The sequence below is a fragment of the Rhinatrema bivittatum genome, chromosome 1 (assembly GCF_901001135.1).
Source record: "Rhinatrema bivittatum chromosome 1, aRhiBiv1.1, whole genome shotgun sequence".
In the NCBI taxonomy this organism is placed as follows: Eukaryota; Metazoa; Chordata; class Amphibia; order Gymnophiona; family Rhinatrematidae; genus Rhinatrema; species Rhinatrema bivittatum.
In genome coordinates this window covers 222,483,083-222,501,229 of record NC_042615.1, presented here as the reverse complement: position 1 = coordinate 222,501,229, position 18,147 = coordinate 222,483,083, and the positions used below count along the sequence as shown (strand labels likewise).

At 41.2% G+C, this 18,147-nt stretch overlaps 1 protein-coding gene across 1 annotated transcript in view; it reads left to right on the top strand.

The window, feature by feature from the left end:
- Nucleotides 1-18,147, top strand: part of HTT (huntingtin) — a 797,032-nt gene that overhangs the window by 128,299 nt on the left and 650,586 nt on the right. Inside the window, exons 10-11 of the mRNA XM_029606726.1 lie at nucleotides 6,309-6,356; nucleotides 7,555-7,629. Coding sequence (XP_029462586.1) covers nucleotides 6,309-6,356; nucleotides 7,555-7,629 — 123 coding nt within the window. The remainder of the gene's footprint in view (nucleotides 1-6,308; nucleotides 6,357-7,554; nucleotides 7,630-18,147) is intronic.

Genomic DNA, 18,147 nt, shown 5'->3' with positions numbered 1-18,147 from the left:
ATTTAAAAACAAACATCTTCAAGAAACATGAAAATCAGAAATATTATCAAATAATTCACTTGTAATATAAAGTGCGAATGCTCACATCATATTTTAAACATAATACAATAAATCAACCAACGAAGTCAGTCCTCAACGTATCCAACAAAGATCTTCGTTTCGCCAAGCTTATCTTAATGGCTTCATCAGGGATAGGACTGGTTTGAATGAATAACAGCTCTCATCTCAAAATATTAATGAGTGACACAACTGTAGAGCTTCGAAACTTCAATTTCTTAACAAGTTTTCCAACATGCGATCAAACTTCAAAATGTGTTCGATACGAGGTACCTTCAAGGAAGATTCAAAAATCATTCATCTCTCAACTCACTCTAAAGTTCAACCCGTTCTCTAACGGGGACACTTCCACGTAACACTTAAATTTAATGTGTCACCATTCATAAGCCTCTTAGACATTATAACACCGGAAATGACGTCTGTTCCATGTTTGAAATAGACTCTATTTCAAACATGGAACAGACGTCATTTCCGGTGTTATAATGTCTAAGAGGCTTATGAATGGTGACACATTAAATTTAAGTGTTACGTGGAAGTGTCCCCGTTAGAGAACGGGTTGAACTTTAGAGTGAGTTGAGAGATGAATGATTTTTGAATCTTCCTTGAAGGTACCTCGTATCGAACACATTTTGAAGTTTGATCGCATGTTGGAAAACTTGTTAAGAAATTGAAGTTTCGAAGCTCTACAGTTGTGTCACTCATTAATATTTTGAGATGAGAGCTGTTATTCATTCAAACCAGTCCTATCCCTGATGAAGCCATTAAGATAAGCTTGGCGAAATGAAGATCTTTGTTGGATACGTTGAGGACTGACTTCGTTGGTTGATTTATTGTATTATGTTTAAAATATGATGTGAGCATTCGCACTTTATATTACAAGTGAATTATTTGATAATATTTCTGATTTTCATGTTTCTTGAAGATGTTTGTTTTTAAATGTGAGTGCATGAGTATAGTATGAGTGTGTTAGATAGTTTTTAATGTTAGATAGGTTTATAAAATGCAAATAAAACATTGATGCAATTTATTGTATTCCTCTTCTTATGTATGTTGTGTAGTACTGTGGTGAAGAGGTTCTATTTTTGTGTTGACCCTTGTGTGATTATACCATCAGTTCTTTGGAAGGGCCATCCTCGGCCAGAGAATCCTCCAGGCCAGGCTCTCACAAGCCCTTCTACCGGCAGCAAAAGTATTACCTTCTGGCCACTCGGACTTGCATGCCCCGAACCAGTTCTAGGGGTCGCCCCAGCCATTACAGATCTTGGATTGTGTTTCTCGGGTCCTGATAGAGTCCCGGAAACTTTCGACTAGGAAGTCCTACACCTCCGAGTGGAAACGTTTTTTCCATCTGGTGTGGAGGGCATGGGTTGGACCCTTTCTCCTGTCCTCTCCCCCAGCTGCTGGACTATCTGTGGCACCTGTCTGAGTCTGGGCTACATATCAGTTCTGTCAGAGTACACCTCAGCGCTGTCAGTGCATACCACTGAGGTGTCGCTGGCACACCTGTTTCAGTCCAGCCCCTGGTTGGCTGCTTCATGTGGGGTCTCCTCCAACAGAAGCCCCCTCTTTGGCCTCTGGTGACGTCCTGGGACCTTAACGTGGAAAGACTGATGCGCCTCCTTTTGAGCCTTGCACTCCTGTGGTCTGAAGTTCCTCACCTGGAAAGTCATCTTCCTGGTGGCGATCACTTCCACTCGCAGGGTCAACGAGCTTCAGGCCCTGGTTACGTACACCATACACGAAGTTCTTCCACGATCGTGTGGTCTTGCGTACGCATCCTAAATTTTTGCCCAAGGTGGTGTCTCATTTTAACATCAATCAGTCCATCGTTCTACCCACCTTCTTTCTGAGGCCACAGTCCCACCCAGAGGAATGTGCTCTCCATACCTTGGACTGTAAACGGGCACTGGCTTTTTACCTAGACCGCACAGCAAGCCACAGACAGTCCATCTAGCTCTTTGTGTCTTTTGACCCTAACAGACTGGGGGTGGTGGTGGGTAAGCAAGCCCCATCAAACTGGCTGGTGGAATGCATTGCCTTCTGCTATCAGCAGGCTGGCCTCCAGCTGGCTGGCAGAGTGAAGGCTCACTTCATGCGGGCCATGGCAGTGTCGGTGGCCCATTTGCATGCAGTCCTTGTCACAGAAATTTGCCGGGCTGCAACCTGGAGTTCTCTCTGCACATTTGCAGCCCCTTTACTGCCTTGTCCGGTTTAGCCAGTTGTGCTGTGCCCATTGGCACCTTGTTAGGCCGCTGTTGGTTTTTCTGGTTTAAGGGAGCGGTCTGGAGCTCTGAACTCACCTAAATGTGAGGACTACCCTCCTACTTATCCTAGGAGAAAGCGCAGTTGCTTAACTGTAGCAGGTGTTCTCCTAGGATAGCAGGATGTTGGTCCTCAGGAATCCCGCCTGCCTCCCCACGATGTTGGGTTCATTTTCGGTGTGTTTAATTTTTTTGCTCGTTTCTTTGCTATATTATGAGACTAAAGGGGGACCTCGTGTGGACGCGTGGATAGTAGCAGGCCGGGCCTGCCCAGTCTGCTGGCCAAAGTTTCTAGAAACTTTGACAAGTTTTCCATGCCGGGCTCCATCAGATGATATCACCCACATATGAGGACTGCTGTCCTAGGAGAACATCTGTTACAAGTAAGCAACTGTGCTTTCCATTTGAGTGCATGCCATAATGCAGGTGTAACTTTGTGTGGATTACTTTTTCTGCATTATTGCAGATCCTGGTACTATGTTAGGTGCTATATTTCTGTTTCTATTTCTCCAGTTTTGTACTGCATGCAGAGTGGCTTTTTTGGGTTTCCATTCCAGTTTCTGTCTCCATATTTGTAATTTGTGGTCTTTCTGTATTTGGTGAAGGTCGATTTTTATGTGTGTGACTGAGATGAGGTATTTAACTAGCATGTAGGCTAGTAAAATACCTTGCATTATTTGTTGTGTTTTCTCAATAGGTCATGCATTGGTGGTGAACTGCTATCTTTTTATAAGTAGGGTTATTGTGCCTGGTAGTAGAGTGAGTTTGTGTTGCTGTTATTGAGAACACCAGAATATTTTTTTTGTATAGTGAGTTATAAGAGGAACATTCTAGTTCTGCTTTATACCTATTGCTGAGGGGTGGGGTTAGCTTTGTGACTGTTGTATGTTCAGTGTGTCACGCATGTGAGAACTATCAGGTGTGTCCTGACAGAAAAAAGGTTGAGCACCACTGTTCTACTCTACTCCACTCCACTCCCTCTCCCCTTCTCAAGCCCAGAAATAGTCGAAATGTAATTTGCAATCTTTATCGCAAATTGCGTTATGGCCATTTCGAACATATCGCACAGCTTAATGCCAGGAAAAAAGATGTAGTTATTTCTGGCTTTAAAAACATGCGATAGCATGCATTATGCTATTGCACGGTGCGATATTGCCTCTCATTTTCATTAATCCCACCCAAACCCCTCCCCATCTCGCCCCTTCAAAAAATGTGCATTTGCGCCGTGAGGTAAAAGCATAACACATTTCGATGAATGACCCTATAAGTTCATTCCAAGAAAGCCTTGCTTAGGTCAGAAAGGAGCAATGACTGTTGTAACAAACAGGCAATTGGTTTAAAACAAAACTAAAAAAAATGGTAGAACTTCTAAGTTTGGCATTGCAGGTGAGAAGTATGTGACCCATAATGTGGATCCACAAACTTAATACTGTCAGAAAATGGTATTAGAGGTAAATAATTAGCCTGTCTTTGAAGAAAGCAACCCAGCTTTGCTTGGCAATCCTCTCTCCTTTCCTTTTTCTTTGCTCTCTGTTATCAAGAACAAACTAAGGCAATTGGTTGCAATGGTGCTAATGTCACCTAATAGTGTATAAGCTTTCAGAAAGTTCCAAAGCATGTGAGGACAAAAGGATGACCATTCACACATGTGGGATGATATCTGGCAGCACAGTCATTGAATATCATCCAGAGACTTCTGGAAAATATTCAATGTCTGGGCTGCCAGATATTTTTGTCTCTGTTTATGACTCTTTTCTGTTTTTGTTGGTGGTTTTGTATTTTATTATTTATTGTCACCCACTGCAAACTGTGGAGCATGTGGGATCTAAATAATTTTTAAAATAAAAAATGAAAGCTCTCTTTTCACTTAGTTATATTTATTTAAAACCTTAATAAAAAATTATGTGCACATAGTTTAGCTAATTGAAGTAAGGTGACTAACAAATACACGCGGTCATAGGCACCAGCTTTGAGTGCTGTTAGATAGGCATTCCTTACCAGCCAATGGGTCGCAGGGGGAGGAAGGAGTGGTATCAGAACAATCCTCCTGCATGCCCTTACTTGTAGCAATGCAGCACAGCCTATGACCACACCTTGTTGCAAGTAGGTAAACAAACATGTTACAGTTAAGCAACTTTGCCTTACATGGGTACACACAGATCACAAGGCCTGTTCATTTTTTGGGATGCTGTTTTCAGAAATTGGATATCAGTAAGTTGTCTTTATGCGATATTAGTAACATTTTATTGTATAAAATTGTCAATACCCTTCTTAATGACTGTTTTAACATGTTGCTAATACAAATGGAAGTCTGATTTCTGAAAGTTAGACTGCCTTGCAGTTCAATTACCAGCATTTCTAGACATCTCTTAAATTTTGAAGATATTCCCACAGACTCCTTCCACTGTTCACTCTTTAGGTGCTTTTGGAAAATGGTCTTGCTTTTAAAATGCATGTTCTTTCACAGAATAAATGGCACTGTAAATCATCTTTTTGATATCTAATCTTCTTTGTGATTTTTTTTTCTTTTAAATTAACATTTAGTCTTTACTTTGCTGTCTTAAAATGTCCCTGTTTGATAATGCAAAACAACCAATCTGATCTCTTGTAAAGTTTGCTGCTTTTAGAAGGCACTCTATTAGCTGATAGATTAAACTATTCCCTCATCCCACTGTTTGGCCTGTTTCTTTAATATTTTGCCCAGTATGTAATTCACATAAATTGTTCTTTATAAAGTAACAGACACTATTGTACAATTCCCTGAGGAAGTGTATGTGGGAGGGGAAATTTTAAGATTTTAGTCTGCTCAGTGATTAATGATTCATGTTCTTCGTTGCTATTAGAAGTCTTGAGATGAGCTCCGAACTCAGGCACCTCTTCACTGTAAAGCAGTAGTACAAGTTGACAGTCCTTGGCAGTGAGGAGTCATGGTCATTGTTAAGAGCAGCAGCTGGTGGCTGGATTTACAGTCCATGATACAGGATTCTAGAAGGAGACCTGGTACACGGCTCCCCAGCTTCAGGGCCACTGCAGCAATGACCAAATAAGGAGCAATGGGAGGGAAGGCCTCCAAAATTCCTGGGTAATTGCGACTGTAGGCTCATGGCGCCAGATTGCAGCCCCGGTTCAGATTAAGCCAGAAGAAAAGGAAGAAAGGAGAATCTACTGAGCCAAAAAATGAAACCCTTTTTCAGATGATTAAATAGTTGTGAATCTAAAGTTCTGGTGCTGTCATGATCACTCTCATTAGAACCCCATGCAGATTTCACTTTGGACATGTATAGTACAAAAATCATATAAATTGAAGGGTGAATCCAGGGAAAGGGGATTAAAAAATTTGGAATCTAGCAGTAAGTGAAATGCCTTCTTATTCCACTAGTGTAGGAAAAAAAAAAGGATATATTCAGTCAAAAAGAGAGGAGGCCTTAGGAAAGACCAAAAAGATGAAGAAATAAAACAGATGCTGATGTGAAGAATCTACCTAAAAGTGCTGCTTTAATTGGTGGTAAGGGGGGGGGGGGATGATCAGGTAGTGCATATAGTATACTTAGCTTACTGTAAAGAATGGTATGACATACCTGTGAATTCTGGCTGATTTAGAGGGAGTTTGTGTTTAGTTATATAATTTTGGTCACTGCTAACTTCTTGGGGGATGCAGAGAGGTGAAAGAGGAGGGAATTGTTCTTTGCAGCTCTGTTATAAATACCTGCTGCAGGATATAATGCATAATGAGACGTTGCAGGCTGCTCTCTGCAAAAGTGGACAAGAAGGTATGTGGGAAGATGGGAAAAATCCTGAAAGCTGAGTATTTCCCCATGCTTGACCCAAATATAATTCCTCAGACTATAGTAAGCACTTAGATGCAAAAACCCTGTTCTGGAAGGTTTCATGTTACATACATCTTCTATGGTAGATGGAGGCTATTAGAATTCCTTCTAGATCTCAGCAGCTTGCTTCTTATCTTTACCTCTTCTCTCCTGTGGTTTGCAGTTGGAGGGGAGTCTTCATGCAGCCCTGTTCTTTCAAGAAAACAAAAAGGTGATTATCTTGAAATTAACAATCTCCATCTTAAATTCACAACAGTTTTCATTTCACTCAGTTTGAGAAATGCTTATATAAGCAGCAGGAGTGTAAATTAAGTTTCTCCTGCCATTTTTAATAACAAAAGTGAGAAATAAAAAAAAATTAAAAATTTCTTGGTGACTAATTCTTGTATTTGCTTTGGGACAACCATGATACACTTATTTCATAATTCAAGTCTTTGGGTTTCTCCTGGTTGTTGCATGGAAGATTAACATTTCTCTGAAAGTATATAGTTTTGTTTTCAGATTTCCACTAAAGTCTGTTTTATTTATTTCCTTTTTTTATGCATGTGGCTCTCACTTAATCATTGTGATGAATCTGTGGAAGGTGACTGAACTGGGCCCAAATGCCATTTGGCAGTCCCATTTGATGCTGCGTGAAACAGATGCATGCATTGTCTTCATTAGTCTGCTAATCTCAGTCCTTACAGAATGGTGCAAGTAGACCAATTTGGCAATAATATTATGATTTAATGTCTAATATTTAATTTGGGATAGTATTTAAGTAGTCAAATGATACCTTGTTTGTGATATTCCAGGCAAGCCCTAAACCTTACTTCAATGCTACAATACTCTGATACTTCCTAGCATAGTTCCCTCTAAGCTGAGCGCGTGAGCTGTTGCTCATACATTTTGGAGCATCACTCACAGGTTTTTACATGGTCGTTCACATAAATTTTTCTTTGTGCTATATACAGAAATACAACTCTAATATTGGTGCTCAAAAATTGTTGATTTAACAAAAATGTTTGCACGAAAAGAATTTGCACACATCTAGTCACTCCTTGGAGGGAGCATTGCTCCTTAGGCTTAAGTATCTGAGTGCTGGCTGAGAGCTGGCAAGTATAACATTTATATAGAGTAATGTAAAAAATACTTCCCCATGCCTGTTAGTCTTCCACTGTTCTTTAGGCAACCAACTTTAATTTTGTTTTTCATAACAAGTCAGTTGTCATCCTAAAATCTGAATTATTTTTTATCTGTATGCATAACTAGTAAACATCTATTCACATACATATGGAATAAATGAGATACATAGCAATCTTTTAATAGCAGAATAAACTAATATGGATTGCTACTTAGTCTTTATTTTTAAGAGTTTAGCTGTATTATATGAATAATAAAAGAGAATTCCTTGCTGCATAATTTATCAGGTAAAGTGCTCTTAGGAGAAGAAGAAGGTTTAGATGATGACCCTGATACAAGATCGGACAACTCAAGTTTTACAGGTAGGTCTATGTGTTTATGCTGTTCCATAACGAATGTTTTATTCTCTACACATGTCTTCATTTGCATGTAATGCAATATAATTGAAAAGCAGCTGTGTATTTCTTGATCATAACTTTTTTAATGGACTTTTCTGTGGGCCAATGATACATAAAATCCTTCTCTTTCACTCCCCATCAAAAAAAGAGTAATATAGGATAACATTCCCACTAGCGTAAAGATGTAGGGTAGTAGATAAGACATAACCTTGTTTTTTTAATAGGCTGTTTTTATAAGTACCCAAGATCAGTGTCTGTGGAGTTTTGTCAGGAAATAATCCCAACTGGTATTTTCTGTATAATTGGAATTTATAAAACTGATCAGAAATGATTTGTGAAGCAAGTGAATATAATTGGTTAGCATTGTCAAATATTTTATGTTTATTATTTATGGATGCCAGAGCCCTTTGAACTGTCTTGCTAAAACATTGTTCTGTAAATCTCTCATATATCTGTTCTTTGGCTTAAAAAGTAAAGTTCCAATAGCACACCATTCAGCGTGTCAGATTGTAGAATATGAATGAATCTGTATCTATCTAGATCAAAGCATTTGATTCCACATGTGCCTGTGGTTTCTCAGTTCAGTAAGGTCCTACCGACTGGGTTCAGCAATTCACAGCGATTGAGGTTAGCGGTGTATTCTTTATAGGAGTTCATTGTCAGACAAGGCAGTTTAGAGCAGTAGTTCTCAACCTTTTTCACATCATGACACACCTGACTGACAACACTCACATGTGTGATACACTGCTCATTACAATCCATGGCAGAAAGTTTGAAAAAAAAAGGCCCCTATTACTTTTATTAAGAATAACACAAGGGAAAGATAAGAGTACTCTCTCAACGGAAATTACATAAATGGAGAACAGCACCAACTTCCAGCACTCAAACAGTAACCATCTTACCTAAGAAAAGTTCAAGTAGAAGAGGACTGGAAGGCTCATTCATCTGCATGAGACACTTTCTCATTAAAAATCAATCAGGGTCTTATCTAAATCATACTGTTGTACCAGCCCTTAATGAAAGTTTAATCATCCCCTTGTAGGACACTAGCTGATTAATTAGTAAATTCACCTGTAAATTTAAAGTACTCTAATTCCAACTCCCTTAGTATCCTAAACTTAACTAGGATCTCAATAAAATTAAGATGAAGGCAGCAGTCCAGCAGCATGAGGGGGGCTTTCCAGTCTTTTGCACTGAGTGTCACATGTATGATTTTTTACCCGCCGGCGAGAGATTGTATGTGTGCACTCAGTGCAAAGAGCTCCTGGCTCTCAGGGAACGAGTCTGATCTCTGGAGGCTAGAGTAGCAGACTTGGAGGAGATGAGGCAGAAAGAGAGGTACATTGAAGAGACCTTCAGGGACATAGTAGCCAAGTCCCAAATCCATTCTGGCAGCCCCAGTGCTGCCTTGGATCAGAAAGGTCTCCCAGGAGGAGAACATCAACCTGGTGTAGCAGGAAGTGATCCTGTAGCAAGGACCTGCTCTCCAGGCAATGTATTGTCCTCTCACACTGAGGACAAGTCTCCCAGAGCTACTGCCCAGGAGGGATGGGTTAAGCCGGCCATCATAGTTGGTGATTCAATTATTAGAAATGTAGATAGCAGGGTGGCTTGTAGATGTGAGGAACGCCTGGTAACTTGCCTGCCTGGTGCGAAGGTGGCAGACCTCACGCGTCACCTAGATAGGATTATAGACAGTGCTGGGGAGGAGCTGGCTGTCGTGGTACATGTGGGCACCAGTAATGTAGGAAAATGTGGAAGAGAGGTTCTATAAGCTAAATTTAGGATTTTAGCTAGAAAACTGAAATCCAGAACCTCCAGGGTTGCGTTCTCTAAAATGCCTTCTGTTCCACGTGCAGGTCCCCAGAGGCAGGCAGAGCTCCAGAGTTTCATTGCATAGATGAGACTATGATGCAGGGAAGAGGGATTTAGTTTTGTAAGGAACTGGGGAACCTTTTGGGGAAGGGGAGACTTTTTTGAAAGGATGGGCTCCACCTTAACCAGAGTGTAACCAAGCTGCTAGCACTAACTTTCAAAAAGGAAATAGAGCAGCTTTTAAACTAGAACAAGGGGGAAAGCAGACAATCACTCAGCAGTGCATGGTTTGGAGAAATGTATCCCTTGAAGGATACTAATGAAACAGGAGAGTTAGGGCACCCCAACAGAGACGTTCCAATAAAAGCAAACAGTTCATGTACCTATATGTAAAAAATCACCAAAGCTAATGATTTCCAAATTATTCCTAACAACTGAAAAGCAGGTTGTTAATACAAACAAAAAGCACTTTGAAATGTCAATGCCAGAAGTCTAAGAAATAAGATGGGAGAATTAGAGTGCATAGCAGTAAATGATGAGATTGACATAATTGGCATCACAGAGACTTGGTGGAAGGAGGAAAACCAACAGGACAGCGCTATATCAGGGTACAAATTATATCGCAGTGACAGAGAGGAGCATCTGGGAGGGTATAGAGTCCAACAGGATAAAGATTATACAAGAGACTAAATGCTGCTTAGAATCTTTATGGCCAGAAATCCCATGTGTGTTGGGTAGGAGTATACTTCCATCCACCTGGACAAAATGGTCAGACAGATGATGAAATGCTAAGAGAAATCAGGGAGCTAACCAGTCTGGCAGTGCAATAATAATGGGAGATTTCAATTACCCTAGTATTGACTCTAAATGTAACATCAGGACTTGCTAGAGACATAAAGTTCCTGGATGTAATAAATGGCTGCTCCATGGAGCAAATGGTTCAGGAACCAATAAGAGAGGGAGCTATTTTAGATTTAATTCTTAGTGGAACGCAGGATTTGGTGAGAGGGTAATGGTGGTGGAGCCACTTGGCAATAATGATCATAACATGATCAAATTTAAACTAATAACTAGAAAGGGGACAATAAGTAAATCTACAGATCTAACACTAAACTTTCAAAAGGGAAACTTTGATAAAATGAGGAAAATAGAAAAAAAACTGAAAGGTGCAGCTGCAAAGGTTAAGTGTTCAACAGGCATGGACATTGTTCAAAAATACAATCCTAGAGGTGAAGTCCAGATGTATTCTGCGCATGAAGAAGAGTGGAAGGAAGGCAAAACGATTATCGTGATGATTAAAAGGTGAGGTGAAAGAGGCTATTTTAGCCAAAAAAAATCCTTCAAAAATTGGAAGAAGGATCCACCTGAAGAAAATAGGATAAAACATAAGCATTGTCAAGTTAAGTGTAAAACATTGGTAAGACAGGCGAAGAGAGAATTTGAAATGAAGTTGGCCATAGAGGCAAAAACTCTTAATAAAAACTTTTTAAAATATATCCGAAGCAGGAAACCTGTGAGGGAGTTGGTTGGACCATTAGATGACCAAGGGGTTAAAGGGGCTGTTGGGGAAGATAAGGCCATTGCAGAAAGACTAAATTAATTATTTGCTTGTGTGTTTACTAATGAGGATGTTGGGGAGATAACAGTTCCAGAGATGGTTTTTAAGGGTGATGAGTCAGACGAACTGAAACAAATAACTGTGAACCGGGAAGATGTAGTAGACCAGATTGACAAACTAAAGAGTAGCAAATCACCTGGACCGGATGATATGCATCCTAGGGTACTAAAGGAACTAAAAAAATGAAATTTCTGATCTGTTAGTTAAAATATCTAACCTATCATTAAAATCATCCATTGTACCTGAAGACTGGAGGGTGGCCATTGTAACCCCAATATTTGAAAAGGGCTCCAGGGGTGATCCAGGTAACTATAGACCAGTGAGCCTGACTTCAGTGCTGGGAAAAATAGTGGAAACTATTCTAAAGATCAAAATCGTAGAGCATATAGAAAGACATGGTTTAATGGAACACAGTAAACATGGATTTACCCAAGGGAAGTCTTGCCTAACAAATCTGGATAACGGTGAACTGGTAGATGTAGTATATTTGGATTTTCAGAAGGCGTTTGAGAAAGTTCCCCCTGAGAGGCTTCTAAGAAAACTAAAAGGTCATGGGATAGGAGGCAATGTCCTTTCGTGGATTACAAACTGGTTAAAAGACAGGAAACAGAGAGTAGGATTTTGACACGGTTCCGCACAGGAGACTGGTGAATAAAACGAGAAGCTTGGGAGTGAGTGCCGAGGTGGTGACCTGGATTGCAAATTGGTTGACGGACAGAAGACAATGTGTGATGGTAAATGGTTTTAAGTGGTGTACCGCAAGGATCGGTGTTGGGACTGGTCCTGTTCAATATCTTTGTGAGCGACATTGCGGACGGGATAGAAGGCAAGGTTTGTCTTTTTGCGGATGACACTAAGATCTGCAACAGAGTGGACACGCCGGAAGGAGTGGAGAGAATGAGATGGGATCTAAGGAAACTGGAAGAGTGGTTGAAGATATGGCAGCTGAGATTCAATGCCAAGAAGTGCAAAGTCATGCATATGGGGAGTGGAAATCCGAATGAACTGTATTCGATGGGGGGGAAAGGCTGATGTTGCACGGAGCAGGAGAGGGACCTTGGGGTGATAGTGTCTAATGATATGAAGTCTGCGAAACAATGCGACAAGGCTATAGCAAAAGCCAGAAGAATGCTGGGCTGCATAGAGAGAGGAATATCAAGTAAGAAAAGGGAAGTGATTATTCCCTCACCAAGGACACAGGTCCTTGGTGAGGCCTCACCTGGAGTACTGTGTTCAGTTCTGGAGACCATATCTACAAAAAGACAAAGACAAGATGGAAGCGGTACAGAGAAGGGCGACCAGGAAGGTGGAGGATCTTCATCGGATGACGTACGAGGAGAGATTGAAGAATCTAAATATGTACACCCTGGAGGAAAGGAGGAGCAGAGGCGATATGATACAGACTTTCAGATACTTGAAAGGTTTTAATGATCCAAAGACAACGACAAACCTTTTCCGTAGGAAAAAAATCAGCAGAACCAGGGGTCACGATTTGAAGCTCCAGGGAGGAAGATTCAGAACCAATGTCAGGAAGTATTTCTTCACGGAGAGGGTGGTGGATGCCTGGAATGCCCTTCCGGAGGATGTGGTGAAGACCAGAACTGTGAAGGACTTCAAAGGGGCGTGGGATAAACACTGTGGATCCATAAAGTCAAGAGGCCGCCAATGAAGAGTGGGTGACTCGCCAGAATGATGGCTACTGCCTGGAGACAATACCCTTATTCAATAAACGTACACATGCTTACTGTGACTCCAACATCGTTCTAGCTTCAACAGCAAGAGGAAATGTGGAATAAAGATTTGCACTCACAAAGAGGGGAGTAGCTGGCTTGTTACGGCGGTTACTACCCCAAACCAAATAAGCCTGATATTTCAATGCATATACAGCATAGTTCTCTGCTTCAACGGCAGGGGAGAAGAAAAACTGATATTACATACATCCAGCAGAGCTCTCTGCTTCAACGGCAGGGGAGAAGAAAAAAGGGTTCACACTCACAAAGCGGGGAGTAGCTGGCTTGTTATGGCGGTTACTACCCCAAACAAAATGTGCCTGATACTTCACTTTCGATGCATATCCAGCATGGCTCTCTGCTTCAACAGCATGGGAGAAGAAAAAACTGATACTTCAAGCATATCCAGCATAGCTCCCTGCTTCAACGGCAGGGGAGAAGAAAAACAACCAATAAGGGCTGTATAACATAGTCTGGGTAAAACAAATAAGCATGGGTTGTAGCTTGCTTATTGCGGCGGTTACTACCCCTACTACCCCTAACTAATCAAGCTAGATATTTCACTTGGATGCAGCTCCATCACTGCTCTCTACATTAATGGTGGGGGTGGAAGGGAAATAGAACCAAGAGCTAAGAGAAACAGATAAGTATGAGAAAAAATGTGTGAAGCTTGCTGGGCAGACTGGATGGGCCGTTTGGTCTTCTTCTGCCGTCATTTCTATGTTTCTAAATGGTCAATTTTCTTACTGGAAAAGGGTAAACAGAGTGCCTCAAGGATCTGTACTTGGACTGGTGTTTTTCAATATATATATATAAATGATCTGGAAAGGAATACGACGAGTGAGGTTATAAAATTTGCAGACAATACAAAATTATTCAGAATAGTTAAACCAGAAGCGGATTGTGATACATTACAGGAGGACCTTGCAAGACTGGAAGATTGGGCATTCAAATGGCAGATGAAATTGAATGTGGACAAGTGCAAGGTGTTGCATATAGCGAATAATAACCCTTGCTGTAGTTACACGATGTTAGCTTCTGTATTAGGAGCTACCACCCAGGAAAAAGATCTAGGCATCGTAGTGGATAATACTTTAAAATCAACCTCCGAAGCCCCTGGGGGCATACATAGGGACGTCAGAAGACAATATTAGACCACAAAGATACTATCCTCCAGCATCCCGTGCTACAACAGCCCGGGCCCAACAGAGAGGACAAACACCTCAAGTAAGACAGTCTAGGTTGCTGCCAGCTCCTCAGGCTGCTTTGGCGATAACGTTTTAATTCCTCTCTAGAGAGCAGTACCCATTTCATATTTCTCGTAAAATGGAAATTTCACCTGTATGCCCCATCTACATCGTTTTACGAAAGATCACGATACTATAAGAGAGCATCAGAAGTCCTCTAGGAGCAATGAGACAGGTACTGGTTTTTAGTCTGGAAATTCGGATGAGTCGGTATAATCTCTAGTCATTATATAAGTGCCTACCTAAACAGTTGGACTTAACCCCGTAGTCCAGCTGTTTCCATTTTAACGTTTAGCCACACATCAACTCAGGCACTTAACACCTCTACCAAGAAACCGTAAAGGTGTGAACCTTTTTTCATACGACACTCTTTCCTACTGCAAAGATACTATCCTCCAATTTCTGGCACTCACATTCAAACTACTAGTGACCCGACTCAACAAACAGTTCCAGCTCTAGGATGGTCTTGCATCCCTCTGTTAATAAAATTAATCAGCCATCTCTTCTTGCGTCATCTCTGAACTGCAAAATGAATGATTCTGCTCTCAACACAGAGATGGCAGACCATCATCCATAGAGACCTTCACTCTTCCTTGGAATCTAGGTCTACTATAATGTACCCTCAGACACCACTCATAGCAAGACACTCGTGGACCTACGACACACAAAAGGCCCCATGATATTCATGGGCCTCTTCAGAAAGTGAAACATGACAACCGGTACACTCTATGGCAGATCTTTCATCTCTAGTTTCCAGCCTCCTCTGTTTGAAGTTACTTCACTACCATTAATTACACTCCACACCAGAGACAGGATAATCCATACCGGTTCAATCCCGGGTGAGATACTTCATCAGAAGCTTATCTACATAATCTGAAAGCTCTGTGCACTCACCTATATTCCTTTTTCAGGTGTTACCTGATTACAATCAGAATCCAGCTATCCATTTCAAGGACTTACACTCGCTAGAGTGATTGACCCTTACACACTTGAACTGTAAAATACAGCTTGCATTTTCTATGCATGTTCTACAGTTCACGTGAAATTCACCAGAATCTTAGTCTTTCTTAAAGCTAACCTAGGAGTACGGTGGCTATAACACCTTCCTTCACTTGCTTCAGACAATGCACAGAACCATAATGGCATCAGTAGCACACTATCGTTAAATACTGACTGACTGCACCAGTGGGTCTGTGACACGAAGTTATCTTCATTCCTTCACAGCCCACTATTACCTAGACGAGACCGAAACATACCATACTACTTTTGGCCTCTGTACAACAGAATTTCTTCCATATGGAAACCCAACTCGTACTACCACGACCCGTTCTTTTTCAGACTGACTCATAGTTATCAACAGCACCCCAGTTGGTTGCTGTGCCTGTTGCACATGTTCAGTGCTGCTTGAGTGGATTTTCATAAGTCAGTCTGTAGCTTGCTATTCACCCACATGTGAGGACTACCATCCTGCTTGTCCTGGGAGAAAGAGTTGCTTACCTGTAACAGGTGTTCTCCCAGGACGGCAGGATGTAGTCCTCATGAAACCCGCCCGCCACCCTGTGGAGTTGGGTTTGCTTACATTTTCTTATTTTATTTTTTTCGCTCGTACATTTTGCTACAAACGAGACTGAAGGGGGACCCCTGATGGCTGCAGGGTTGGTGCCATGCTGGGCATGCTTAGTGGCCCACTTTGACAAAAGTGTTCCATGACAGGGCTCCACCTGATGATGTCACCCACATGAGGACTACATCCTGCTGTCCTGGGAGACACACTGTTACAGGTAAGCAACTCTGCTTTTTATTAACATATATTGTTCAAAGTTTGTCAATAAAATCGTAAAGCAAAAAAATGCCATTCAACAAACTTTGCGCACACTATAGAGAAGATTTTCTGTTGAGCTGATGCTGCTGTTGAAGTCTTGAAATATGAGGCTCGTAACTCCTTCTTGCTCCTACTTTTATGGTAAGCTTGGATAACCACTTTATGTGCAAAATAAAAAACTTAGTGATTATTAGTCTTGGCCGATTCTGTTGCGAGTGCTTCATCCCCAGTCTGTGCATTTGTTCGATTTTAAGGATGCCATGTTGTGAGTTCAGGTTAATGCATGTAGCAGTCATTCCTCTAGCACAATAGCTAACTCGCTGCCCTGTATGTTTTCCATGAATCCAGTGAACTGGAGATTACTTCTCAGGATCTATTTTTGAGATCCTTGAGCTTAGAGAAGATAAGGCCATCGCGGAAAGATTAAATGATTTCTTTGCTTCGGTGTTTACTGAAGAGGATGTTGGGGAGGTACCCGTAATGGAGAAGGCTTTCATGGGTAATGATTCAGATGGACTGAATCAAATCACGGTGAACTTAGAAGATGTGGTAGGCCTGATTGACAAACTGAATAGTAGTAAATCACCTGGACCGGATGGTATACACCCCAGAGTTCTGAAGGAACTAAAAAATGAAATTTCAGACCTATTAGTAAAAATTTGCAGCTTATCATTAAAATCATCCATTGTACCTGAAGACTGGAGGATAGCAAATGTAACCCCAATATTTAAAAAGGGCTCCAGGGGCGATCCGGGAAACTACAGACCGGTTAGCCTGACTTCAGTGCCAGGAAAAACAATGGAAAGTGTTCTAAACATCAAAATCACAGAACATATAGAAAGACATGGTTTAATGGAACAAAGTCAGCATGGCTTTACCCAGGGCAAGTCTTGCCTTCACAAATCTGCTTCACTTTTTTGAAGGAGTTAATATAACATGTGGATAAGGGTGAACCGGTAGATATAGTATACTTGGATTTTCAGAAGGCGTTTGACAAAGTTCCTCATGAGAGGCTTCTAGGAAAAGTAAAAAGTCATGGGATAGGTGGCGATGTCCTTTCGTGGATTGCAAACTGGCTAAAAGACAGGAAACAGAGAGTAGATTAAATGGGCAATTTTCTCAGTGGAAGGGAGTGGACAGTGGAGTGCCTCAGGGATCTGTATTGGGACCCTTACTGTTCAATATATTTATAAATGATTTGGAAAGAAATACGAGTGAGATAATCAAATTTGCAGATGACACAAAATTGTTCAGAGTAGTTAAATCACAAGCAGATTGTGATAAATTGCAGGAAGACCTTGTGAGACTGGAAAATTGGGCATCCAAATGGCAGATGAAATTTAATGTGGATAAGTGCAAGGTGATACATATAGGGAAAAATAACCCGTGCTATAATTACACAATGTTGGGTTCCATATTAGGTGCTACAACCCAAGAAAGAGATCTAGGTGTCATAGTGGATAACACACTGAAATCGTCTGTGCAGTGTGCTGCGGCAGTCAAAAAAAGCAAACAGAATGTTGGGAATTATTAGAAAAGGAATGGTGAATAAAATGGAAAATGTCATAATGCCTCTGTATCGCTCCATGGTGAGACCGCACCTTGAATACTGTGTACAATTCTGGTCGCCGCATCTCAAAAAAGATATAATTGCGATGGAGAAGGTACAGAGAAGGGCTACCAAAATGATAAGAGGAATGGAACAACTCCCCTATGAGGAAAGACTAAAGAGGTTAGGACTTTTCAGTTTGGAGAAGAGACTGAGGGGGGATATGATAGAGGTGTTTAAAATCATGAGAGGTCTAGAGCGGGTAGATGTGAATCGGTTATTTACTCTTTCGGATAGTAGAAAGACTAGGGGGCACTCCATGAAGTTAGCATGGGGCACATTTAAAACTAATCGGAGAAAGTTCTTTTTTACTCAACGCACAATTAAACTCTGGAATTTGTTGCCAGCGAATGTGGTTCGTGCAGTTAGTATAGCTGTGTTTAAAAAGGATTGGATAAGTTCTTGGAGGAGAAGTCCATTACCTGCTATTAAGTTCACTTAGAGAATAGCCACTGCCATTAGCAATGGTTACATGGAATAGACTTAGTTTTGGGTACTTGCCAGGTTCTTATGGCCTGGATTGGCCACTGTTGGAAACAGGATGCTGGGCTGGATGGACCCTTGGTCTTACCCAGTATGGCATTTTCTTATGTTCTTAGTGTCCTGTTGGCCCTGTGCTGATTTCAGGAACGGTACCTCAG